General features: G+C 46.8%; 1 protein-coding gene across 4 annotated transcripts in view; it reads left to right on the top strand.

Moving 5' to 3' along the window:
- KMT2C (lysine methyltransferase 2C) overlaps positions 1 to 27,757 on the top strand; it is a 917,733-nt gene that overhangs the window by 703,938 nt on the left and 186,038 nt on the right. For all 4 annotated transcript variants that reach the window (XM_030198371.1, XM_030198346.1, XM_030198363.1 and 1 more), the window contains 2 exons: positions 13,894 to 14,225; positions 24,716 to 26,493. In XM_030198371.1, coding sequence (XP_030054231.1) covers positions 13,894 to 14,225; positions 24,716 to 26,493 — 2,110 coding nt within the window. The remainder of the gene's footprint in view (positions 1 to 13,893; positions 14,226 to 24,715; positions 26,494 to 27,757) is intronic.

Below are 27,757 nucleotides of genomic sequence, written 5' to 3'. Positions count from 1 at the left end.
CTCTGTTTCCGTATCATCAAGCTGATCAATCCATAGACTGGTGGGTTGTGTCCATCTACCAGCAGGTGGAGATAGAGAGCAAACTTTTGCCTCCCTATATGTGGTCATGTGCTGCCGGAAACTCCTCAGTATGTTCTCTATCTCAGCAGGTGGTGGTCACACACAGCAGCAGCTCTGGCTAGGCCTCCAAGCCTAATTTTTAGGTTTTGTTGAGTGCCTGGGGTTGAGGGCTCTTTTGAGCAAGTGCAAACCTGGTGGTGCCAGGTCCCTCCTTTTCTCCCCCCTCCCGCTGGCTCCGTTAAAAAAAAAAAAAATTTTGAACGTCCTTAAAGGCGTTTATTTAAACGTTTATTGCAGCTACTCACTGGGACACCAGGTCGTTACAGCTCGGAGCAGACAGCAGGTAATTTTTACCTTTTTATAGCGGGCAGGGGGTTCCCCGATTTATCTCCACGTGGCATATGACGTCGGAGGGCGAGGGCGTAAAGAGTCGCTCCCCGGATCGCTTGGGCGCTTCTAGAGGGGATGCGGGGGTCTTAAAGCCTGATTCGCCCTTGTTGGGTGATAGTTTCGTGGCCGATGAATGTCCCGGTCCTTCCTCCGGTGTGGCGATTTTTCACGCCATAAACGCCCATACCCCGCTCCTCGCCTCCGCCATCTTGGCCGGCCACGCGGCTCGGACGGCTTCTTCTTGGGCCGCCCTTGAGGTTGGAGACATTAATGCCATGAACGCCCTTAATTTGGGCGATGGCACAAAAGCGGCTAAAGTTAAGCGCCGTTCTTCCCGCGCGGCTCCTTCGCGGAGTGTCGCGCCGGACGCCATTTTGGATGCGCAGCATGTCTCTCCCCCGCTCTTGCGAGCGCCGGTTGAGGGTGCGTCTAGGGCTGTTGCCCAGGCTGCGGAAGTACACAGTCTGGGGGGTTTCTCCCCCGAGTTTGTTTTGCTGCTGCATCAGGCCTTCCTTATGCAAAACGCTGCCCCTGCTCCCTCGTCTGGTAAAGAGGTTGAGGTTCCCAGAGGTAAACGCCCTCAGGTTGATTCCCAGGCCTTGGAGGACTTTGTCTCCTCCGATGTAGATGAGGGCAGCGTATCTGAGGTCTCCCAACGGTCCTTTGCGGATTCCTTGGAGGAGACGGATCCCCGCTCGGATGGAGCGGATGACCCCTCTGCAGCGCGGCTTTTTAGCTCAGAGGATTTGTCCAACCTGTTGGTACAGGCCATGGACACTTTGAAGATTTCCTCTCCGGAGGACGTCTCTCCCTCAGCCCCTGTTGGCTCTGCCATTATGCTGGGGACGAAGCGCCCGCCTAGAACCTTCCACGTGCATGTTGCCATGCACACCTTAATTGCGGCTCAATGGGATGTCCCGGAAGCGAGCCTTAAAGTGGCTAGGGCTATGTCCCGCCTCTATCCTTTGACTGAAAGTGAACGTGAGGCCTATCTGTGGCCTACCATGGATTCTTTAATCACTGCGGTGACTAAGAAAACGGCGTTGCCGGTGGAAGGTGGCACAGCCCTAAAGGACGCCCAAGACAGAAGATTGGAGGCGGCCTTAAGGTCGTCCTTTGAGGCAGCTGCTTTAAGTTTGCAGGCCTCAATTTGCGGCTCCTATGTGGCCAGGGCGTGCCTGACTATGGTGCAGCGGGTTTTCCCCTCGGATCTTTCCTTGAGGGCTGATTGGCCGGCCCTGGAATCGGGCTTAGCCTATTTGGCAGACTTGCTGTATGATGTCTTGAGGGCCTCAGCGAAAGGCATGGCTCAGACAATCTCTGCGCGGCGGTGGCTTTGGCTGAAACATTGGTCTGCTGACCACGCCTCTAAATCCCGCCTGGTTAGATTGCCTTTTAAAGGCAAGCTGCTCTTTGGGGTCGAGCTGGACAAGATCGTGACCGATCTCGGCACGTCTAAGGGCAAGAAGTTACCAGAGGTCAGGGTTCGGGCTAGTACTCGCCCCGGTACCTCCAGAGGACGGTTTCAGGAAGCCCGTCGGTACCGCCCGGGCAGGTCGGGCTCCTCTGCCCCCTCTTCCTTCAAGAGGAACTTCTCCCCCAAGCAGCATTCCTTTCGCAGAGACCGCCGTCCCGGAGGTGCTCCCTCCGGTCCTCCCCCAGGGTCTCGTACCCAATGACGGGGCCTTGGTCCACGCCCCAGTGCAGATTGGAGGACGGCTGTCCTCGTTTCTGGGCGAGTGGACCACAATAACTTCAGACGCTTGGGTGCTGGAAGTCATCAGAGACGGCTACAAGCTAGAGTTCTGCCGACCCTTAAAAGACGGGTTTGTACTCTCTCCCTGCAAGTCTCCAGTCAAAGCTGTGGTAGTGCAGCAGACCTTGAACAATCTGATCCGCCTGGGGGCGGTCGTTCCGGTGCCAGAAAATCAGCTTGGCAAGGGATGTTACTCCTTTTTCTTTGTGATACCAAAGAAAGGAGGTTCTATACGGCCTATCCTCGACCTCAAAGGGGTCAATTGGGCCTTGAAAGTTCGGCACTTTCGCATGGAGACCCTCCGCTCTGTTATAGCGGCAGTGAAGGCAGGAGAGTTCCTGGCATCCTTGGACATCAAGGAAGCGTACTTGCATATTCCCATCTGGCCTCCTCATCAACGCTTTCTGCGTTTTGCAGTACTGGGCCGACACTTCCAGTTCAGAGCCCTCCCGTTCGGGTTGGCTACTGCTCCGCGGACCTTCTCCAAAGTAATGGTGGTCATCGCGGCCTTCCTGAGGAAGGAAGGAGTTCAAGTCCATCCTTATCTGGACGACTGGTTGATCCAAGCCCCCTCTTATGCAGAGTGCGGCAAAGCTGTGAACCGGGTGGTTTCTCTTTTGAGCTCCCTGGGGTGGATCATCAACTGGGAGTAAAGCCAGCTGCGCCCGACTCAGTCCCTGGAGTATCTGGGAGTTCGATTCGACACCCAAGTGGGCAGAGTGTTCCTGCCGGACAATCGGATTGTCAAGTTTCAGGCTCAGGTGGACTAGTTCCTAGTAGCCTCTCCTATTCGGGCTTGGGACTACGTGCAGCTGTTGGGCTCTATGACGGCCACGATGGAAGTAGTGCCCTGGGCCAGGGCTCATATGAGACCACTACAACAATCTCTGCTGCTGCGCTGGACTCCGATGTCGGAGGATTATGCTGTGCGCCTTCCCTTGGACCCAGCAGTGCGCAAGGCGCTGAGCTGGTGGACGCAGACAGACAAGTTGTCTGCAGGAATGCCTCTGGTGACCCCGGAGTGGATTGTCGTCACGACAGACGCCTCTTTGATGGGCTGGGGAGCCCACTGCTTGGGAAGGACAGCGCAGGGGCTCTGGTCTCCTGCAGAGGCAAGTGGTCTATCAACCTCCTGGAACTCAGAGCCATTCGGTTGGTGTTGTTGGAGTTCATCCCGGTACTGGTGTTGAAGCCTGTACGGGTCCTGTCGGACAATGCCACGGCTGTGGCCTATGTCAACCGCCAGGGAGGTACCAAGAGCGCCCCTCTAGCCAAGGAGGCCATGAATCTATGCCAGTGGGCGGAAGCGAACCTGGAACAGCTGTCAGCGGCCCACATTGCCGGAGTCATGAATGTCAAGGCGGACTTTCTCAGTCGCCATACCTTGGAGCCCGGAGAGTGGCAGCTATCTGCTCAGGCGTTCTTGGGCATCACGAAGCGCTGGGGCCAGCCGAGCCTAGATCTGATGGCGTCATCGGCCAATTGTCAAGTGCCGCGCTTTTTCAGCAGAGGACGGGACCCTCGATCCCTGGGAGTAGATGCTCTTCTCCAACAGTGGCCGACACAAGAGCTTCTCTATGTGTTCCCGCCCTGGCCCATGTTGGGCAGGGTGCTAGACCGGGTGGCAAAGCATCCCGGCAGGGTAATCCTGGTGGGTCCGGATTGGCCCAGACGTCCCTGGTATGCGGACTTGATCAGGCTCTCAGTCGGCGATCCTCTGCGGCTGCCAGTGGAGCAGGGCCTGTTTCATCAGGGTCCCGTGGTGATGGAGGATCCCTCCCCCTTTGGTCTTACGGCCTGGCTATTGAGCGGCAGCGTCTGAGAAAGAAGGGCTTCTCAGACAAGGTCATCGCCACTATGCTGAGAGCGAGGAAGCGCTCTACTTCTACTGCTTACGCCAGGGTTTGGCGTATCTTTGCAGCGTGGTGTGAAGCAGGCTCACTTTCTCCCTTCACTGCTCCAATTTCTTCAGTGTTGGCGTTCCTGCAAGAAGGTCTGGACAAAGGCCTGTCGCTCAGTTCCCTGAAAGTTCAGGTAGCGGCTCTGGCTTGCTTCAGGGGCCGCCTGAAGGGTGCTTCCCTGGCTTCGCAGCCAGATGTGGTGCGCTTTCTCAAGGGAGTTAATCACCTGCGCCCTCCTCTGCACTCAGTGGTGCCTGCGTGGAATCTCAACCTGGTGCTAAGAGCATTGCAGAAGCCGCCTTTTGAACCCTGTCGATGGCATCTCTGAAAGACCTGACGTTGAAAGCAGTCTTTTTGGTGGCTATCACTTCAGCCAGAAGAGTTTCCGAGCTCCAGGCACTCTCATGTCGAGAGCTTTTTCTGCAGTTCACTGAGGCAGGAGTGACTATTCGCACAGTGCCTTCCTTCCTGCCCAAGATTGTTTTTCGCTTCCATGTGATTCAGCAGCTCTGTCTCCCTTCCTTTCGTAGGGAGGTCTACCCAGAGGAATACTCTGCTCTCAATTTCTGGATGTGAGACGAGTCATCATCAGATACTTGGAAGTGACCAATGATTTCCGGAAATCGGATCATCTGTTTGTCCTGTTTACAGGTCCTCGTAATGGTCTGCAGGCTTCTAAGCCTACAGTGGCAAGATGGGCAAGGAAGCCATTGCAGCGGCTTAGGTGGCCGCGGGGAAGGCCCATACCTTTGCCAGGCATTACTGCTTGACTGTGGCTGCTCGGGCGGAGGCCCGGTTTGGAGCTTCAGTGTTGCGGTCAGGGATTTCTATGTCCCGCCCTGGGTGAGTACTGCTTCGGTACATCCCACCAGTCTATGGATTGATCAGCTTGATGATATGGAAGGTAAAATTATGTATCATACCTGATAATTTTCTTTCCATTAATCATAGCTGATCAATCCATAGCCCCTCCCAGATATCTGTACTGTTATATTCTGGTTGAATTTTAGGTTCAAGTTTAGCCTTCAGTTACTTCAGGAGGACTTCGTGTTCAAGTTCTTCTTTCACTTGGATTCTTCAAGAGTTGAGACGAGTTTGTGTTACAGTGAGCTGCTGCATTCCTCTCCCCTCCGTTTTACGGGGCTGGATTGAGATTTAAATTCTGCCGGCACTCCCTCCCGCTTCGTGCGGCTGTAGGGCAGCTTTGTACCCCTCCCGCTTCGGCGGTGTTAGGGTCAGTCAGCTCCTCCCGCGGTTGCGGTTGCAGGATAAGCCAGATCCCCCCGCATCGGCGGGTGTGGTGTCCCTCCCCCGCTCCGCGGGGATGAGCTGGACGGATTCCCCTCCCCCACTTGTGTGGGGATGAGCTGGGTTAATTCCCCTCCCCCGTTTTGGCGGTGGTGAGCTGGGCAGAGTGTCCCTTCATGGGTGTAATTCTCTAAGTGCTGAGTCCTGCGGATGGAGCTTTGATATCGACATACTGAGGAGTTTCCGGCAGCACATGACCACATATAGGGAGGCAAAAGTTTGCTCTCTATCTCCACCTGCTGGTAGATGGACACAACCCACCAGTCTATGGATTGATCAGCTATGATTAATGGAAAGAAAATTATCAGGTATGATACATAATTTTACCATGTTGAGCACCTAATTCTCATAACATGATGTCTGTTTTAGTGGCCTTGACCAGGAGAAAAAAAAATCTCTGCACAAATATAGCACGTGCTAGAGTGTCCCTATAACCAGCCCCTCCAAATGAAACACGGAGGAGCGCTGAAAGAGACAGGGAAAAAGGTTAACATGGGGAGAGAGAAGGATATAGTAAATGCTAGACAGGGATGGAGAAGGACACAGAGTCAATACTGGACAGGGAGAGGGTAGGGGCATTGAAACACAAAGAGGCAGTGCTGGAGAAAGAAGAAATGGGGACACAGGGGCACTTCTGAAAAGGGGGGAGATAGGTGCTCTACTGTAAAGGAGGGGGATAGGGACACAGTGCACTACTGGAAAGGGGAGGCGATAGGGACACAGAGAAGGCACTACTGGAAAGGGGGAAGGAGGTAGGGTCACAGAGTAGAAAACAGTAGAAAAAGATATTTTATTGTCAATTTGATATTAGGAATATGACCGTATTTGAAAATGCACATCTCCGATACCTTCAAATTAGCAACCCTGCAGGGGTCTGAGTGCATTTTCTTAAGTCAGTATTCCACTATTTATAGAGTCTGGCTTCCTTGGGCAGAGAGGAGGGGGTTCTCTATTTCAATTTTTGTTTCTGGTGGTGGTTTCTTTTGTTTTTTTGTTTTTGTGGCTCCCTATTCTCTAATAGATTGGAATATTGTCACAATTTGGGTTTCTGCCAGGTGCTTGTGACTTGGGTTGGCCACTGTTGGAAACAGGATACTCGGCTAGATGGACCATTGGTTTGACCCAGCATGACTACTCTTATGTTATATAGATGAGGATCTGTCCATGTTCTGCATGTGTGCCTGAGGTGAAGGATTCTGCTAGCACGTAGCATCTGTGTAGGAATGTGTAACAGTGCAGCTTGCTCCAGTTGCCCAATAGTAGGTTAATTAGTGCTCTAGAGCCCAGTGTAATATATATAGCACTGTCTGTTCAAAGGTGGGTTAGGGCTGTTATGGTGTGGCAAGTTTTGTGTTCTGGAGCAGTGTTTTCCAGGTTGGTCCTGGAGTACCCCCTTGTCAGTCAGGATTTTAGGATATCCACAGTAAATATGCATGACATTGATTTGTATATATTGCCTACATTACATGCAAATCTTTTTCATGCAGATTCATTGTGGATAACCTGAATGGCAAGGGGGTACTCCAGGACCAATAGGGAAACACTTCTCTAGGTCCCACTGTAATATTTATAGCACTGTCTTTTTGTAGGTGGATTAGGGCTGTTATGGTGTAGTAAGTTTTCAGTATAGGTTTTGGGTGTCTTTTTGCAGAGGTTTGTGTTATTTCACAAAATGTCTAGCCCTATTTGAAAGTAGGCTCTGGGGCAAGGGCCCTTGTCACCTAAAATAAAAATGTTCAGGACTAGTGTTCTTCACATCCTGTAGAATCAACACACAAACGCCCGTCTGATTTAAACAAGGTGTCTAGCAGTGGAAGGAATGTGTGTACTATTGAATATTTTTACTTTGTAGTTAAGAAGACAAGTTACCTGCTCTGGCCAGTCCAGGGATCTCTTCTGCGTCCTGTCTCTTGATGTAACTTACTGTTTCCTTGTAGGCAGGACGCAACAGAGACAGCCTGTATTAATCAGTGCCTGCTACAGCCCCTGAGCAACAACACAGACACTGCTGTGTAACTGACACCAACCGGCGCCTATTTTATAAAAGTCCCCCTGAGATCAAAACCTGGCTACGCCTCTGATTTTATCTAAGGAAATATCCTTTTTAGCATTGTGAGGCTTACAGGAGGCTCCCTGAAGTGTCAATTGTAATGCGCAGTTTTTTCATAGGAGCATTAGCTATTGTAGTTTTACAGTTACCTCACCTCAGGTAGAGGACAGGCAATTAGGGGATGTACACTCTAAGTATAAATGATGAAAAATATGAAAAGGTAGCACTCTGGTATTTAGTTTAGGTGTAATGAGAAGTCTCTCTAAACATAGATCTGAAATCTACAGCGTAAAAATGTACTGAACTTACACAAGGCCCAGATATTATAAAAATGGAAGGTAATTTATCGTTGGCAGTATGTCAGAGATAATGCACAGATTCTAAAATACCTAAACTGATGGATGAGCAACCAGTAATTATGTACCTATCAGAACAAGGTAAAGAGAATGCACACTTGAACCCAGATATTATAAAAATGGAAGGTAATTTATCGTTGGCAGTATGTCAGAGATAATGCACAGATTCTAAAATACCTAAACTGATGGATGAGCAATGAGTAATTATGTACCTATCAGAACAAGGTAAAGAGAATGCATACTTGAACCATAAGTCTTAAAGTGAGAGCCACTATATTCCCAGCACTATGGCAAAAGACAGTTACAACCTGAACAAAGATAAAGGGTCCTTTCTCACCAACACTGGAGGTGGAGGTCAGCAGGAAACTGTCGCTTTGTCTCTGTGTGGATAGTGATGACAGGAGTAGACATGCAGGTCCATCCAGTGCTCTGTCTCTGTGGATGATGATGGCAGGAGATGCAGCCAGAAGCAGGAAGTCAGGCTGTTTTTAACAAGCTTAGGATGTTTCCGTGGCACAGCAGCTCTGATCTGTGGTTGTCTGTTCCCCTGTCAGCAGCCCTTTGGACCAACTGCTCTAGATAACATCGGATAATCTCATGTCTTTTCAGAGGCTTCTTATACCATTTCTTGGGTGAAACGAGCTTCAAAGCTGGAACAATAAGTTTGTTGATTCCTAGTGTTATGGTTTAGGGAACCAAAACACTGTGCACATGTGTCACGAAGCAGGATCATTTTGACCATGAAGTGCTTGTTCCAACAAACAATGTGCAGTAGTTATTCTTCTTTACCTACAGCTTTAGCAATTTCTGGCAGTGTCCTTCTTGTCTGCACGCAAGTCTGAGGTCTATTAGGACAACAGGCCTTTGCATGAAAATTGAAGTTAGCCAGAGTCTTTATTTTTAATGTCAAGTTGGTAGTGCTGAATAGTGCTATGCAGGGGTTTTAGCCTAACAGTTTGAATTCAGAGAGAGAAATGTTCTACACATTCTGCCCATTTGTGGCCGCCTGTTAGCAGTGGCGTTACTAGCTGCGCCGCCCCTCCCCAACACAGTCCCCCAGTATGCCACCCTTCCCCCCCCCCCCCCCCAAAGCGCATCACACACCCCCCACCTTTGCTCCTAGCAAGGCGGTGCGCAGCTGTCGGCTTTGCCAGTCCTCTGCCCCGGAACAAGAAGTAACAGCAGGGGACCAGCAGAGCCAATAGCTGCGCACCTGCTCCGTGCATCCCCTTGCAGTCTGTACCTGGGGCGGACTGCCCCCACTGCTCCGCCATTGGTAAGCTACTGCCTAATTAGGCTTTCATAGGATTAAATCTATGGTCATCCTGTTTCTCACTCTCACTCTCCTCCTTGCCTATAAGGTCCTTTTTTGTCTCTTGTATTTTTGAGTTCTGCCATGACTTCTTTAACTTCAAACAGTTCTGCTGTTGACTGTTCAGGTGCCTGTCATGCTTTCATTGAAAAACTAATTTCTCACTTTCCTTTTCATCCTGCATCCTTTTAGCTTCATATGATAACTCAGCATTAAGCAGTTCTTTTTACCTTGTATATGGCGTCCATTTGTCATGTTTTATCTTGTCTTGGTTTGCAATCTAGATTATATGCAGATAATATTCAGTGTTACCTTACTGTGAAAAATTTAGTTGAAGATTCTTTGCGATATCTTGTCTCTACAAATGGTGAAAAGCTGGATGAACGCAAATAGAATTAAACTAAATCTTGCTAAAACTCAGATATTGTTATCCAACAGTTTCACCTGTGGTCACATTCCTACTACTGTAAATGTTGCTCCTGAATATAAATATTTAGGCTTCATGATGGACTCTTCTTTAGCTTTTAAAGTACTGGTTAACTGTACCATTAAGAAAACATTTTTAAAACTTAGATTAATTAGATGCTTTAAAAGCTTACTTTCAGACTGTATAACATGCAGTAATGTGCATATGATCACATTATTCCTGTTTGTAAAAAGTTTTCATTGATTGCACATTGGAGGGTGCAATTTAAAGTATTATGCCTCATACAGAAAGCTCTGAACAATGATGCTCCTTTAGTTTTAGCTACATCCTTGGAAATATATCATCTGGCTTATTCCTTACACTCTTTTGATAAAATGCCTTCATTTAAACAGGTAAGATTGGATGTTTATCGCTCATTTATAGAATACATTACCGTGTGATTTAAGATGCATCAGTTCATTGACACAGTTCAGGAAACAGCTGAAGACTTATTTGAACAGGCATTTTCTTTATGTTAATTCTATGAAATTTACCCAACATTCTACTTGTATAATTCAGGTTAGGTAATTATGAAGGCTCAATTATTTATTTGGTTTGTTTTACGTTGTGTATTTAAATTTTTGATTGTTGTTTACAGTGTATGTTTAGTTTGTAACCCACCTAGAAAGGAAAGATAGTGCGGGCTAGAAATATTTTAGATAAATAAGCTATTCTTAAATCAATCTACCATCACATTTGGCTTTATTTCTCAACCTAGTCTTCAGGACACATTCAGCCAGATGCACTGCCTCCCACGCATGCAAATATAAAAACCTGATTAGCTGAGCATGTCCTGAAGACTGGGTTGACAGCCATTCTTTTGGAATTTTATTTGCTTGTAGGCAGTGGCGGCCCTACCATTAGGCCAACCTCAGGCAGAACTCTTTATGGAGCACTATTTTTCCGTCCTTCCCCTCCCTAGCCTACCTCCTTTTTTTGTTTTTCAAAAGTCGCCGGCAGCAGTAATCCCCATACCCTGCCCTGCCGCCGGCATCGGTGTCACCTCTGTACTACGGTCTTCCTCTCTGATGTAACTTCCTGTTTCCTCGAAGGCGGCCAGTACAGAGGAGATACCAGTGCCGGTGGCAGGACAGTATATGGAGATCACTGCCGCCACCACCTTTTGAAAACAGCAACAACAAAAAAGAAAGTAAGCTCGGGGGAGGGGGAGAAATGCCAGACTGCAGCCAGGGTTTGGAAGGAGTTGGCAGAGAGTGTGTGGAAAGTTGTTGGACTCTGGGGTGAGGGGGCACCATCTCATCCCTGCCTCAGGCAGCAAATTTGTGTGTATAACTCATTGTTTCCTGTGACAGTTTTTTATATCTAGATGACTTCTGAGGTTTTCAAACCCACTATGATTATTATGTGAAGGCACCAGTTTATCATTCTTTAGTGAACTGCACACTTAGTTTTCTGTAGATATGTTAAAAAAATTAAAAAAAAGGAACTCATAGTTGGCACTTGGTTATTAAGCAAAGCTGTACAAGGCAGCACATGACGGGTCACATTACCCATCAGAGTGAATCCATAAAAATACTACTTTGAAAAAACATTTATAGGTGAGTAGTTATTCTTTCTTTATATAGGTGTGTACCAGACAACTTGGTATGCATACATTTCATAGCATGAATAAATCTTTCATGTAGTCTTTTAGGAGCTCCACTATGCTCCACCTCCCCCACTCATCAAAATGGTCACTGTCTTGATCTCATCTTCTCCTCCAACTGTTCACCTTCTAGTTTCCTTGCCTCTGATCATCCCTCCTCTGATCACCATCTTATAACTTTCACACTTAAATCTCCTCCCTCCCAGTCCCGTCCTATCCTATCTAATTTATCTAGGAATCTTCACGATATTGACCCTTCATCTCTATCCTCCCATGTTTCAAACCTCCTCTCTACTGTGGCACCATCCACGTCTGTCAACGAGGCTGTTTCTTCTTACAACAATACTCTATCCTCTGCCTTAGACACTCTTGCACCTTTGATGACCCGCCCTGTAAGGCGTACAAAACCCCAACCTTGGCTGACTTCTAATATCCGCTACCTACGTTCCTGTACCCGCTCCGCCGAACGCCTCTGGCGGAAATCTCGGGCCCTTGCTGATTTCTTAACTTTAAGTTCATGCTGACCTCCTTCCAATCTGCTCTTTTACGTGCCAAACAGGATTATTATATCCAACTGACCAACTCTCTTGGCTCTAATCCTCGACTTCTCTTCACCACATTGAACTCTCTCCTCAAGGTGCCCACTCCCCCAACTCCCCCTTCATTATCTCCTCAGACCCTTGCTGAATTCTTTCACAACAAGGTTCAAAAGATAAACCTTGCTTTCTCTACCTCACCAGCTCTCCCTCCACTAGTCCGTTCCCCTCTCTCTCCTTCCCCTCATTCCCTTTCCTCCTTTCCTGAAGTTACTATTGAGGAAACTACACTTCTCCTTTCTTCCTCAAAATGTACCACCTATTCCTCTGATCCCATTCCCACCCACCTTCTTAATGCCATCTCTCCTACTCTTATTCCTTTTATCTGTCACATTCTCAACCTCTCACTTTCCACTGCGACTGTCCCTGCCTCCTTTAAACATGCTGTGGTCACACCTCTCCTTAAGAAGCCTTCACTTGAACCTACTTGTCCCTCTAATTACCGACCCATCTCCCTCCTTCCTTTTCTCTCCAAATTACTTGAGCGTGCTGTTCACCGCCGCTGCCTTGATTTTCTCTCCTCACATGCTATTCTTGACCCATTACAATCTGGTTTTCGCCCTCTCCACTCAACCGAAACTGCGCTTACTAAAGTCTCCAATGACCTATTACTGGCTAAATCCAGAGGTCAATATTCCATCCTCATTCTTCTTGATCTTTCCGCTGCTTTTGACACTGTCGATCACAGCATACTTCTCAATACCCTGTCCTCACTTGGATTCCAGGGCTCTGTCCTTTCCTGGTTCTCTTCCTACCTCTCCCTCCGCACCTTTAGTGTTCACTCTGGTGGATCCTCTTCTACTTCTATCCCTCTGCCTGTCGGCGTACCTCAGGGTTCTGTTCTTGGTCCCCTCCTCTTTTCTATCTACACTTCTTCCCTTGGTTCATTAATCTCATCCCATGGCTTTTCCTACCATCTCTACGCTGATGACTCCCAAATCTACCTTTCTACCCCTGATATCTCACCTTGCATCCAAACCAAAGTTTCAGCGTGCTTGTCTGACATTGCTGCCTGGATGTCTCAACGCCACCTGAAATTAAATATGACCAAAACCGAGCTTCTCATTTTCCCCCCCAAACCCACCTCCCCGCTCCCCCCGTTTTCTATTTCTGTTGATGGCTCTCTCATTCTCCCTGTCTCCTCAGCTCGAAACCTTGGGGTCATCTTTGACTCTTCTCTCTCCTTCTCTGCTCATATCCAGCAGACCGCCAAGACCTGTCGTTTCTTTCTTTACAACATCCGTAAAATCCGCCCCTTTCTTTCTGAGCACTCTACCAAAACCCTCATCCACACCCTTGTCACCTCTCGTTTAGACTACTGCAATCTGCTTCTTGCTGGCCTCCCACTTAGTCACCTTTCCCCTCTCCAGTCGGTTCAAAACTCTGCTGCCCGTCTCATCTTCCGCCAGGGTCGCTTTACTCATACTACCCCTCTCCTCAAGACCCTTCACTGGCTCCCTATCCGTTTTCGCATCCTGTTCAAACTTCTTCTACTAACCTATAAATGTATTCACTCTGCTGCTCCCCAGTATATCTCCACACTCGTCCTTCCCTACACCCCTTCCCGTGCACTCCGCTCCATGGATAAATCCTTCTTATCTGTTCCCTTCTCCACTACTGCCAACTCCAGACTTCGCACCTTCTGTCTCGCTGCACCCTACGCCTGGAATAAACTTCCTGAGCCCCTACGTCTTGCCCCATCCTTGGCCACCTTTAAATCTAGACTGAAAGCCCACCTCTTTAACATTGCTTTTGACTCGTAACCACTTGTAACCACTCGCCTCCACCTACCCTCCTCTCTTCCTTCCCGTTCACATTAATTGATTTGATTTGCTTACTTTATTTATTTTTTGTCTATTAGATTGTAAGCTCTTTGAGCAAGGACTGTCTTTCTTCTATGTTTGTGCAGCGCTGCGTATGCCTTGTAGCGCTATAGAAATGCTAAATAGTAGTAGTAGTAGTAGTAGTAGTAGGAGCATATATATTTGGCGTAAAGTTCCTAGTTAGTATAATAGGAATTTCTGATGTAAAATTTTCAGAAAAGTAGAATTGCCTTATCAAACAACCCAAATGAATATTTTTATTTTTCCAGCGCTTGAAGTTACGTGAACTTATCCTACAGCAGCAGCGGCAGAAAAATGCTGGTCGTCAAGAAAAAGGGTTACAGGATCCGACTGCTTCTTCCCATTCTGGTCCTCTTCAGTGCTGGCAGCAGGAAACTCTTAATAGGCAAAATGAACTTTTCAATAGACCCCCTCCTCCTTATCCTGGAAATATTAGGGGCCCAAATATCCCTCTCAGAAATCCAAGATTTCCTGGTTTCCCCAAAGAGCAACATGGACCCTTTTCTGGTGATGGACAATTCAGCAGATCACAGTTTCCAGTCGATACTTCTAATATGGGATTGAGACCTCACAGTCATAGGTATTTAAACTTTATTTTCTAAGAAACTGAAGAAATTCATATTTTTGAATTTGTATTAAGCCTTTTATTTGTCTTTCTTTATATGTGGTTTATATAGTTTTTTGCCATGTAGTCACTAAAATAAATGAAAAGGTGATTTATGATTTTTATAAATCAATGAATTAAATTATTTATAAATGTATATCACTAACAATAGCTTGTAAAATGTGCTAATGGGTTGGGTTTTAGTGATAATATTATTAGGACAGTTTTTACAAAGTTGTAAATTAGAGGGCCAATCCAATATCCTAGTGACAGTGCTGCATCCTGTGCTGCAGGAGACCTGGATTTGATTCTGAGGCTGGCTTATAGGCCAGAGGGCAGCATTTACATTCTTGGGAAGGGTGAACCTCTGCTGCACAACAGCAACACCTACTGACCAGACTTATGGTGCATACTTTTCAGAGGAGGATTTGGGAGGGACACCGGTGCCGGAAAACTTATTTGAAGCAGGCGAGTCGGAGTACCTAAACGAATTCTCTATAAACTTGGAGGATGTAATGGATCAGTTCTGCAAACTGAAGAGTAGTAAATCACCAGGCCCTAATGGTATTCATCCCAGAGTATTAATAGAACTGAAAAATGAACTTGTAGAGCTACTGTTAGTAATATGCAATCTATCCCTAAAATCGAGTGTGGTACCGGAAGACTGGAGGGTAGCCAACGTTACGCCGATTTTTAAAAAAGGTTCCAGAGGAGATCTGGGAAATTATAGACCGGTGAGTCTGACGTCGGTACCGGGCAAAATGGTAGAGGCTATTATTAAGAATAAAGTTACAGAGCACATAAAAAATATGGGCTGATGAGACAAAGTCAGGACGGATTTAATGAAGGGAACTACTGCATTTTTTTGAGGGGGTGAACAAACGTGGACAATGGGAAGCCGGTGGATATTGTGTATCTGAATTTTCAAAAGGCGTTTGACAAAGTGCCTCATGAAAGACTTCTGAGGAAACTGGAGAGTAATGGGATCGGAGGTAGGGTATTACTATGGATTAAGAACTGGTTGAAAGATAGGAAGCAAAGAGTAGGGTTGAATGGTCAGTATTCTCAGTGGAGAAAGGGTAGTTAGTGGGGTCCCACAGGGGTCTGTGTGAGACCGCTGCTTTTTAACATATTTATAAATGACCTAGAGATGGGAGTAACTAGTCAGGTAATTAAATTCGCAGATGACACAAAGTTATTCAGGGTCGTCAAGTCGCAGGAGGAGTGTGAAAGATTACAGGAGGACCTCGCGACTAAAACGATAAAAGGAATGGAACGCCTCTCGTATGAGGAAAGGCTAAAGACAGAGCTACGTACATCTAGTAGCGCTACAGAAATAAGTAGTAGTAGTAGTAGATTAGGGCTCTTCAGCTTGGGAAAAAGACAACTCAGGGGAGATAGAATTGAGGTCTATAAAATCCTGAGAGGTATAGAACAAGTAGAAGTGAATCATATTTTTACTCTTTTCAAAAGAAGAAAGACTAAGCAACACTCAATGAATCTGTATGGAAATACTTATAAAACAAATAGGAGGAAACATTTTTTCACTGAACAAATAGTTAATCTATGGAATTGATTGCCAGAGGACGTGGTAAAGCGAAGATACTCACCTGTAGCAGGTATTCGCCGAGGACAGCAGGCTGATTGTTCTCACATGTGGGTCGGCGTCCACGGCGGCCCAGGAACAGAGATTTTTCCAGTAGAAATCCACAAAGCTTTGCGACAGCTACCAGAGCGCAGGACGGACGCACTGCGCATGCACGGCCATCTTCCCGCCCACACGCGTCCGTTCCCACTTCAGTTATATCAAAAGCAAAGAAAGAATAAAAGAACAACAACTCCAAGGAGAGGTGGGCGGGTTGGTGAGAACAATCAGCCTGCTGTCCTCGGAGAATACCTGCTACAGGTAAGTATCTTCGCTTTCTCCGAGGACAAGCAGGCTGCTTGTTCTCACATGTGGGGTATCCCTAGCCCCCAGGCTCACTCAAAACAATGAATAATGGTCAATTGGGCTTCGCAACGGCGAGAACATAACAAAGATTGACCTATGAAGAAACATCTAACTGAAAGTGCAGCCTGGAACAGAACAGAAATGGGCCTAGGGGGGTGGAGTTAGATTCTAGACCCCGAACAGATTCTGCAGCACCAACTGCCCAAACCGACTGTCGCATCGGCTATCCTGCTGAAGGCAGTAATGAGATGTGAATGTGTGGATTGATGACCACGTCGCAGCCTTGCAAATCTCTTCTATAGTGGCTGACTTCAATTTATGCTGCCATGGCTCTAATACTATGAGCCGTGACATGACCCTCAAGAGTCAGCCCAGCTTGGGCGTAAGTGAAGGAAATGCAATCTGCTAGCCAATTGGAAATGGTGCATTTCCACAACAGCGACTCCCCTTCTGTTGGAATCAAAAGAAAAAAACATTTGGGTGGACTGTCTGAAGGGGCTTGTCTGCTCCACATAGAAGGCCAATGCTCTCTTGCAGTCCAATATATGCAACTGACATTCAGCAGGGCGGGTATGAGGACGGGGAAAGAATGTTGGCAAGACAATTGACTGGTTCAGATGGAACTCCGACACCACCTTTGGCAAGAACTTAGGGTGTGCGTATGAAGGACTACTCTGTTATGATGAAATTTAGTATAGGGAGCATGGGCTACCAAGGCTTGAAGCTCACGGACTCTACGAGCTGAAGTAACAGCCATCAAGAAAATGTCCTTCCAGGTCAAATACTTCAGATGGCAGAAATCCAGTGGCTCAAAAGGAGGTTTCATCAGCTGGGTGAGAACGACGTTAAGATCCCATGACACTGGTGGAGGTTTGACAGGGGGCTTTGACAAAAGCAAACCTCTCGTGAAGCGAACAACTAAAGAGATAGGCTTACCCTCTACACGATAATGAAAAGCACTAATTGCACTAAGATGATCTCTTACGGAGTTAATCTTGAGACCAGACTCTGACAAGTGTAGAAGGTATTCAAGCAGGGTCTGTGTAGGACTAGAGCGAGGATCTAGGGCCTTGCTGTCACACCAGACGGCAAACCTTCTCCATTTAAAAGATTAACACCTCTTCGTGGAATCTTTCCTGGATGCAGAATCGCCCCCCACATTCTGAGTTATGAGGGTTGGAAAACAGTCCAATCTCCACAGTTCTTCGGAGGATAACTCCAGAAGAAGAGGGAACCAAATCTGATGCGGCCAGAAGGGAGCTATCAGAATCATAGTCCTGCAGTGTTGCTTGAGTTTCAGCAAAGTCTTCTCTACCAGAGGTATGGGAGGATATGCATACAGAAGGCCCTTCCCCCAATGAAGGAGAAAGGCATCCGATGCTAGTCTGTCGTGGTCCTGAAGCCTGGAACAGAACTGAGGAACCTTGTGATTGATCTGAGTGGCAAAAAGATCCACCGAGGGGGTGTCCCACTCTCGGAAGATCTTGCGTACCATGCCCGAGTTGAGCGACCACTCGTGAGGTTGCATAATCCTGCTCAACCTGTTGGTCAGACTGTTGTTTACACCTGCCAGATACGTGGCTTAGAGAAACATGCCGTGACGGCGCGCCCAAAGCCACATCTGGACGGCTTCCCAACACAGGGGGCAAGATCCGGTGCCCCCCTGCTTCTTGATGTAATACATGGCAACCTGGTTGTCTGTCTGAATTTGAATAATTTGATTGGACAGCCGATCTCTGAAAGCCTTCAGAGCGTTCCAGATCGCTCGCAACTCCAGAAGATTGATCTGAAACCTGATTCCTGGAGGGACCAAGCTCGAGTGTGGAGCCCATCTACATGCGCTCCCCACCCCAGGAGAGATGCATCTGTGGTCAGCACTTTTTGAGGCTGAGGAATTTGGAAGGGACGTCCCAAGGTCAAATTGGATCGAATTGTCCACCACTGAAGGGAATTGTGGAAGTCGGTGGACAGCTGGATCGCATCCTTTAGATTCCCCGCAGCTTGATACCACTGGGAACCTAGGGTCCATTGAGCAGATCTCATGTGAAGGTGTGCCATGGGCATCACATGAACTGTGGAGGCCATATGGCCTAGCAGTCTCAACATCTGCCGAGCTGTGATCTGTTGAGACGCTCTGGAAATGGAAACGAGAGACAGAAGGTTGTCTGCCCTCGTCTCGGGAAGATAGGCCCAAGCTGTCTGAGAGTCCAGCAGAGCTCCTGTGAACTCTAGTTGTTGAACTGGAAGAAGGACTTTGGGTAATTGATGACAAACCCGAGTAGCTACAAGAGTCGAATAGTCATCTGAATGGACTGTAGAGCTCCTGCCTCTGAGGTGTTCTTTACCATCCAGTCGTCGAGATAAGTGAGCACATGTACTCCCAGTCTGCGTAACGACGCTGCAACTACTGCCAGGCATTTTGTAAAAACCCTGGGCGCAGACTCGAGACCAAAGGGTAGCACACAATACTGGAAGTGCTGTGTTCCCAGACGGAATCGAAGATACTTCCTATGAGCTGGAAGTATCGGGATGTGTGTATAAGCATCCTTTAAGTCCAGAGAGCATAGCCAATCGTTTTTCTGAATCATGGGAAGAAGGGTGCCCAGGGAAACCATCCTGAACTTTTCTCGGACTAGATATTTGTTCAAGGCCCTTAGGTCTAGGATGGGACCCCCCCCCCCCCCCCCCCTCCCCGTTCTCTTGTGCACAAGGGAAGTACCTGGAATAGAATCCCAGCCCTTCTTGCCCTGGTGGAACAGGCTCGACTGCATTGGCGCTGAGAAGGGCAGAGAGTTCCTCTGCAAGTACCTGCCTGTGCTGGAAGCTGAAAGACTGAGCTCCCGGAGGGCAATTTGGAAGTCTGGAGATCAAATTGAGGGAGTATCCTAACCGGACTATTTGAGGAACCCACTGATCAGAGGTTATGATAGGCCACCTTTGGTGAAAAAATGTTAACCTCCCCCCCCCCCCCCCCCGAAAGGTAGATCGTCCGGAACAGGTACTTTTATAGCGGCTATGCTCAGCTGCAGCCAGTAAAAAACCCGTCCCTTGTTTTTGCTGTGGAACTGCAGGGGCCTGTCTGGGCGCACGCTGTTGACGTGAACGAGCGCGCTGGGGCTGAGCCTGGGAAGGCTGTCGGGAAGGTGGATTGTACCTACGCTTATTGTAAGCATAGGGAACATTCCTCCTTCCCCTGTAAAAACGTCTACCTGTTGAGGTAGATGCTGAAGGCGCCCGGTAGGAGAGTTTGTCGAGGGCGGTTTCCCGCTGGTGGAGCTGCTCTACCACCTGCTAGACCTTGTCGCCGAAAATATTATCCCCCCGGCAAGGGATATCCGCAAGCCGCTGCTGGGTCTGATTGTCCAGGTCAGAGGCACGCAGCCATGAGAGTCTGTGCATCACTATACCTTGATCAGCGGATCTGGATGCAACATCAAAAGTGTCATAAGCACCCCTGGACAGGAATTTACGACACGCCTTCAGCTGCCTGACCACCACCTAAAAATGCCTGGCGTGCTCTGAAGGGAGCTTGTCCACCAAGTCCGCCAGTTGCTTTACATTGTTCCGCATGTGGATGCTCGTGTAGAGCTGGTAAGACTGGATTTTGGACACAAGCATAGAGGACTGATATGCCTTCCTCCCAAAAGAGTCCAGGGTCCTAGCTTCTCGCCCCAGGGGCGCCGAGGCGAAATCCCTAGTACTCCTGGCTCTCTTGAGAGCGGAATCCACAACCATAGGGTCGTGAGGTAACTGTGACTTCATCAACTCAGGTTCTCTGTGGATTTGATACTGGGACTCTGCTTTCTTGGGAATGGTGGGGTTAGTTAACGGTTTCATCCAGTTCCTTAGCAATGTCTCTTTAAGGACATTATGCATAGGGACAGTGGATGACTCCTTAGGTGGTGAAGGATAGTCAAGGACCTCAAGCATCTCAGTCCTGGGCTCATCCTCAGTTACCACAGGGAAGGGAATGCCCACAGACATTTCCCGGACAAATGATGAGAAGGAGAGACTCTCCGGCGGAGAAAACTTCCTCTCAGGTGAAGGAGTAGGATCAGAAGGAAGACCACAAGACTTCTCGGAAGAGAAATATCTGGGATCTTCCCCTTCAGACCATGAGGCATCCTCCTCGGTATCAAACAAGAGTTCTTGAACTGCGGTCTGAAACCGGGCCCATCTTGACGCCGAGGAACCATGTCCCCAATGGCGATGCCGAGAAGTCGACTCCCATGCCGGTGGCGATGAAACTCCCTCCAGCGATGTCAACGGGGAGTCGACCTGGGTAGCAGCCGAGGCCGATGCTGCAAACAGTACCGGCGTCGGGGACCTCACCATAGGCATGGAGCCAGCTGCCGCTTCCATCGACAATACCGAGGGCACAAGCACCCCCGATACTGAGGCAGACTGACGCAGCATCCCTTCCAGAAGGCCTGGAAGAATGGCTCGGATGCTGTCCTCCAGAGTCGCTGTCGAGGAAGGCTGTGGGGCCGGTACAGAAGTTGATGTCAGAATCTGTGGAGGCCTGGGAGGCGGTACCGGGCTGTCCGAAGATTGACGCACCGACACCTTTTGTATGGAGGGTGAGTGCTCCTCCCAGCGTTGACACTTTCCGGGTGCCGAATCCTTCGACACCCCAGAGCTCCAGGTACCGTGTCTCGGAGACCGGTGCCGATGCTTCTTCGCCTTCGCTCGAAGCACGTCACTAGTACTCCTCGGAATGGAATCCACACGCCTCCGCGGGGTCGGGTCAGACAGTGGTTGGTCCCAGTGGGCCTGCACAGCAGGAACCTTCGAGACAGGTGGAGACCCACTCAACGGCTTGCTACTCCCAGCTAGTGGTGATGTCCGGACAGCCATTACCTGTGCTCCCGATGTCGATGCCATCCCCGGTGCTGATGTCAACGCCGAGGAATCAGTCGGAGCTCCGAAAAGCCGGTCTCGAAGAGCTGTTCTCACGCCTGTGTCCGTTTTTTCAAACTCAGACACAACTTGCAAGCAGCTGGGCGATGGTCGGGCCCAAGGCACTAGATGCACCAGGAGTGCGGGTCAGTGCTCGAGATCGACCGCTGGCACCGAGCACACTTCTTGAAGCCGCTGGAAGGCTTCAATGACTTCAGTGGAAAAATTGCAGCGGCGAAATCAAAAGGCTCGATTGTGCCGACCGAGGGCACAGAAAGGAGTATTGCATACGTGCGGCCCAAGAAGACCGCAACGGAAGCGAAAAGAAACTTAACTGGGAGAAAAACTAAGATAAGAGAGGTTTGTTTTTTTTAAACTGGAAAAAAGAAAAAGACAAAAGGTAACGTAAAACAAAAAGAAAGCGCTAAGTAGAACGTGAAGAATGCCTAAGTCTTTCCTTGGGCCTGAAGGAGAGAGACCGACACGCAGTCACTCTCCGCGTAAAAAGAAAAAACTGAGGCGGGAACGGACGTGCGCGGACAGGAAGATGGCCGTCCCGCACTTTGGTAACTGTTGCAAAGCTTTGTGGATTTTTACTGGAAAAATCTCTGTTCCTGGGCCGCTGTGGACGCCAACCCACATGTGAGAACAAGCAGCCTGCTTGTCCTCGGAGAACAGCAGTTAGCATATCTGGGTTTAAAAAAAGGTTTGGACAAGTCCCTGGAGGAAAGTCCACAGTCTGCTATTAAGACAGACATGGGGAAGCCACTGCTTGCCCTGGGATTGGTAACATGGAATGTTGCTTCTATTTGGGTTTCTGCCAGGTACTTGTGACCTGGATTGGCCACTGTTGGAAACAAGATACTGGGATAGATGGACCATTGGTCTGATCCAGTATGGCTATTCTTATGTTCTTATATGGCTGCTGTACACGTGGCCCTATTTGCCTGCCTGAAAATTAGGTGGTTTCAAATGGAGTTTCACTGAAACTAGCATATCTAACCACTAATTGTCTCACCTTAGAAGTAATTTTGTAAATCCATTTTGTGCATAAAATGCTCATTTATGCACATAAATGGTCTCATAATTAAGTCATACCTAAAAATACATGCGGTGCGAGTGGGAGTGTACTTGTACAGTAGGTGTGCTGAAGGGAGTGGAGTGGCTGGAGTCACAATTTACACATGTATTTTATAACACACATGCACACTTTATGTGCTATCATTTACACAAAGTCAGTATCCATAATCTAGGCACATTTTCTGCAGAATTTGTGCGAGTACTCAAGTATTTTGCCGATATAACTGTGCAACAACTTTTGGACATCTCTAACAATATACTCTAGAGACTAGGACATAGTAAGACCCCTGAAGCAGGCAAGAGGTCCCAAAACACTGGCCAGTGTCAGGTTCCTTTTCTTTTTTTTTTGTGTGTGTGGGGGGGGGGGAATAAAGTTGTCTTCATTAACACTTCTTGGCCTACTATGCTTTTGTTCCTGCTGGCATTTTATAACAACACATAGGCTCCTATGTGCTTTTATAAAATAGGTGCCTTCCAGCCCTATTAACCTAGGCACTCTTTTATAAAATTACCTTTCAGAGTGAACTGTACTGAAGTAGTAGATGCATGCAATAAACCTGGCTGTCGGTGTCCTCTGTCATGTGCTGAAATATCATTTGGTCCTAACATGTCATTCTAACAGGTGGGAGAGTCCATTCGAGCTTTAACTTTACCTGGGGAGCCCAGGCAAAAGCCAAAAAATGACTCTACATTAATCTGGAACTTCAAGCCATATTTTATGCTGTTGGATCTGATCTTTGTCCACCTTCCCTGAGACCAAGTTGTCATTTTTTAATGTCAACAAACGAGGAGGGAAAGGATTTTTACATGTCAGTCAGAAAGCAGCAAATAATTTGGGATCTTGTCATCACTAATCACAATAGAATATAAGCTGTTCTCTCTCTAGTGTGCAGAATTAAATAGCTGACGAGCTCAACAGAGATTTTCAATTGCATAAGTTGTCCCTGGATCAGAGAACTGTGCATAGCAAATCTCTATATGAAGAGATTCACCCAAGGTGGTGACTGTTTCATCATAACAAACTAGTCCTTTAAAATGCATCACAAGTTCTTAACTAAGATAATAACACCTTTCCACATAAACAGAGAAGTGTTTCATATGTTCTGTCCAAAATCACAGAAGAATCCATGTGAGAAGTCCCTCCACACTCTGAACTGTAAATGGGCTCCCACTTACTATCTCAAAACAAGGGAACATATCAGAAAGTCTACAAAGCTGTTTGTCTCCTTCCATCATAATAGAATTGGCATTTCAGTAACCAAGTAAACTTCTGCAAATTGACTAGCATCCTGAGTCCAGTTTTGTTATGAACAAATGGGTAACCAAAGTGCAATCTTAAGTACATGCCATAGTGGGACAGATCGAAGGTCCATCAAGCACAGCATCCTGTTTCCAACAGTCGCCAAACCAGGTTAAAAGTACCTGGCAAGAATTATAATTAAAACAATAAATAAAATAATAAAAAAAAGTACCTGGCAAGATCCGAAAACAGTACATACATTTTATGCTACTTATTAAAGAAATAAGCCGTGGATTTTTCCCAAGTCCATTTTAATACTGGTCTATGGACTTTTCCTTTAGGAAGCTGTCTAAACCTTTTTAAAACCCCGTTAAGCTAACTTCAGAAGAAGCTTTTGCCCACTTAAACCATGCTAAGTTGGCTGTTCTCCAATATTTTGTGGCATTTAACTGGGCAATGCTTCTGAATATTGGCTCTAACTGCCTTCCAAAACCAGGTAGTGCAGTTGTGGAGTCCGGCAGGAGTTGGCACTTATGCGAGCATGGGTCATATTCAGTGCTGATGTGCACATAACTAAGCGGCCAGATAGGACCACACAAAAGGCTGTCCTATCTTTGGTAACTTAGCTACATGGGTACCAGCACTTAATGTCAGCTGGCACTAGCATAATTCCTGGGTCTCGGCCACCAGTTTATTGATCCAGTCCTCCCTCTGATCTCCCCTCCATATTCCCCCACTCCTACTCCTATCCTAAGCATATGACCTCAGATTTACCCCACCCACCGTGCTCCAGTACTTCTTACCCAGAGGTGATCCCTATTAGTTTAATAGAATGGGGAAAGGGAATGGGGCTTGATATACCGCCTTTCTGTGGTTTTTTGTAACTACATTCAAAGCAGTTTACATAGTATACAGGTACTTATTCGTACTTGGGGGAAATCGAGGGTTAAGTGACTTGCCCAGAGTCATAAGGAGCTGCAGTGGGAATCGAACCCAGTTCCCCAGGATCAGAGTCCGCTGCACTAACCACTAGGCTCCTGCATCATCTGGTTCTGGGTCCAAAATGGCAGTGCTAACCCCTAGCAGTATTCTCATGTTACTACCACTAGAGTGTTAGCCTTCCATATAAGAGCAACTGTCCTTATATATAAGAATTTTATAATATAAGACATAATGTTTTTAGAGGAGAGAGTAAGATATATAGCTAATTGTTGGATCAATATGTGTTTTTCATTATAGAACTCTGCCAGATAAGTAAATCCAAGAAACAATTTAACAGCGATTTTTGTATTTCAGACTTGGGTTCCCTGGAGGCAGTCATGGCCCAACCCAAGGACAGGAGCATTTAATTGGGCCTCCGCAGCAAATGCAAGGACCTGGAGTTCCACAGCAAATAAGAAGACCATTTTCTTTAGAGGTGACAAGACCCATGAACAACCCACAAATCAATAATTCCATTGGACATTTTCCACCCCAGGGTTTGCCGATTCAGCAGCATAATATATCAGGGCAAGCATATATAGAATTGCGGCACAGAGCCCCTGATAGTAGACCCAGGCTTTTCTTTGGTCCATCTGGTACTAATGTTATAGAAGTAGTGCCCCACCATCCAAGGCATGGAGGCTTCATTCCTAGACAAAATTTTCAGGGACCAAGACTGATGGAGTCAGTAAGGAGTAATCAGCAGAGCCTAAGTAGTCAGATACAGATGCCCACACGTTTGGATAATTTGTCACAACCTCAGCAAGATCAGATACATACACCTGTACTTTTGATGCATTCTTTGAATCAACCAGTCAGTGATGTGTTTTCAGCACCGTCAGCATCTCCTTCTACTGGGGCAATTAATCATATGCAGATTCCTAATCAAACAGCCATTGGGTTAGAAGAAAAACTTGATTCTGAAGATCCTTCTGTGAAAGACATAGATGTGAAGGATCTAGATGGAGTTGAAGTAAAAGATTTGGATGATGAAGATCTGGAAAATCTAAATCTAGATACAGAAGATGGCAAGGGTGATGAGCTAGATACCCTGGATAATCTAGAAACCAATGATCCTCATCTTGATGACCTTTTAAGGTCAGGAGAGTTTGATATTATTGCATACACTGATCCAGAACTTGATCTTGGAGATAAGAAGGACATGTTTCATGAAGAGCTGGACCTTAGTGTTCCAATAGAAGATAAATTGGATATCCAGTGCAAAACTGCAGAACAGAAGAGTGGTCAAGAGAAGGATAAAACTGGTGTTTCTTCTGATACAGATGCTTCATATAATAAATCTACTGTAATCACAAGTGTAAAACCAGAAGCATTATCACCAAATTCACAAGAGAAGGCCCACTGTGAAAGCAAAAACACAGATGAAACTGTAGATTCTGAATGTCCAGAAAATTCTCCTTTACAAGATGGCAAAACAGCGTCTGTGGAGCCTTTCAGTCAAGAGACAGCTGAAAAAACACATTTGAGTAATGAGAAAAATAATTTGCCTAGCCCCAGTGTCACTCCAGGACCGCCTCAATTATCTTCTCAGAGTTCGGTGAGCTCAGACAGCATGACTGGATCTACCCCAGTTATTTCAAATATCCAAGCTAATGAAAGATTAGATAACTCTGATATCGGGCCTCTGGGCTCTCCTCCTCAGTCTTTGCCATCTCAGCCTAGCTATATGTCTGCTGTTCCTCAAACTCTAATGACACCTGCTGGTCAACTGTTGGAACATACACTGAATTCAAATTTATCCATAGGTTCAAGACTAAATCGGAACTTTTCACAGGGCGTGAATTCAGGTTTTATGCAAGGACAGCCAGCTAATCACAACTTTGGAACAGGACAGCCACCTAATCAGGCTATGTCTCTGCCAAGTCAGCCAGGTTCCAGCAACATGTCTGTCTCTCAACAAATTATTCTCCCTCAAGCTATAAACCAGCATAATAGAGAGAGACCTCTTCTGCTAGATGAACAACCACTTCTTTTGCAGGATCTTTTAGATCAAGAAAGACAAGAACAGCAGCAGCAAAGACAGATGCAAGCCATGATTCGAAACCATTCAGAACCATTTTTCCCAAGCATTGGTAGGTATATAAATTATTCATTGCATATTAAAATCTTGAAAATGAAAATAAATAGAAATTGAGTGACTGTAAAATAGATATGATCTTGATTTTATCTGCAAATGGCCAGAGCCATATTAAAATAGTTTTTGTATTGGTTAGAATTTACGTAACATCCCCAATATGTTTATCTGTTTTAGAGTTATTTAAATTGTCTATTAACTGTAAAAGCTAGGTCGATAAATATCTATACTTAGTATTTCTACTAGTAATGTCTCTAAAAATTTACCATGTGCAGTACCAGAGGTTCAAAGTAATGGGTGGCCTTTCTGAAAACCACAACACTAAAGTGTTCATAGTCCATATACACTCAGAATGAGCCAGAAAAGTTTGTGTGTATGTATATCTTGTGTGTTTTTGTGTGAAGATGTATATAGTGATAAAGATCACTTCTGGGTTAGGAACTCAACACTAAACTCCTTTTACCAAGAATGAACAAGTCAGTAGTGTACAATCTGCAGTTTTAAATTGGAGGCTTCTCCATTGGCTTTTTATTAGCAACTTTCCACACTTAACATGCAGCCACTGAAAATATAGCCACTTGGAGGAGTTGGGAGGGGCTAGGGAAGGGTACAGTATTCCTGTGAAGGGAGTCAAGAAGGGGCCAGTGCTTTTAAGGGGTTCAGGGGGGGAGGGAGGGGAAACAGAGGAATATTCAGGCCACTACCCGGAAGTTATGGTTGATTAGGTACCAGCTGATATTCAGTGCCAGGACCATCATAGCTAAATGATTACAATTAGGTCAGACTTTCCTGCAATGCTATCTTGTTGCCTTGCTGTGCAGGCACTGGCATTGAATATCTCTGGTACCCACATTACTCCCAGCTCCTCCCAAACGTCACACCTGGACTGCTCTTCCATTATCTGGATATTGCCTGAGCAGTGAGAGCCAATATTCAGCAGCACTGCCCAATTAACTGCTGCTGAATATCAGAGGCTGGCCCGCTCAGCATGGTTTCAGCTGGAAGGAATTTCTACTGCCTGGTTAAACCCTTCTAAATGTGAGTTCCCAATGGTCCTATTTATTAACTTGTGGTAAGGTTTTGCAGTTGCCGCATAGTAATTGTGAAATCTCTCTCTTAATTCTTGAGATATTCCCAGGAGTTTCCATTCAGTTAACATAATACAGTTATCTATATCTATGAAGGTGGTATTGATTGAGTCTCATTACCTGCTGTTTTAAATTAACACATGGTAACTGTATTCACATTTAACTGTAAGACAT

This window comes from Microcaecilia unicolor, chromosome 1 (genome assembly GCF_901765095.1).
Source record: "Microcaecilia unicolor chromosome 1, aMicUni1.1, whole genome shotgun sequence".
NCBI lineage: Eukaryota > Metazoa > Chordata > Amphibia > Gymnophiona > Siphonopidae > Microcaecilia > Microcaecilia unicolor.
This window is presented reverse-complemented; position numbering and strand designations above follow the sequence as displayed.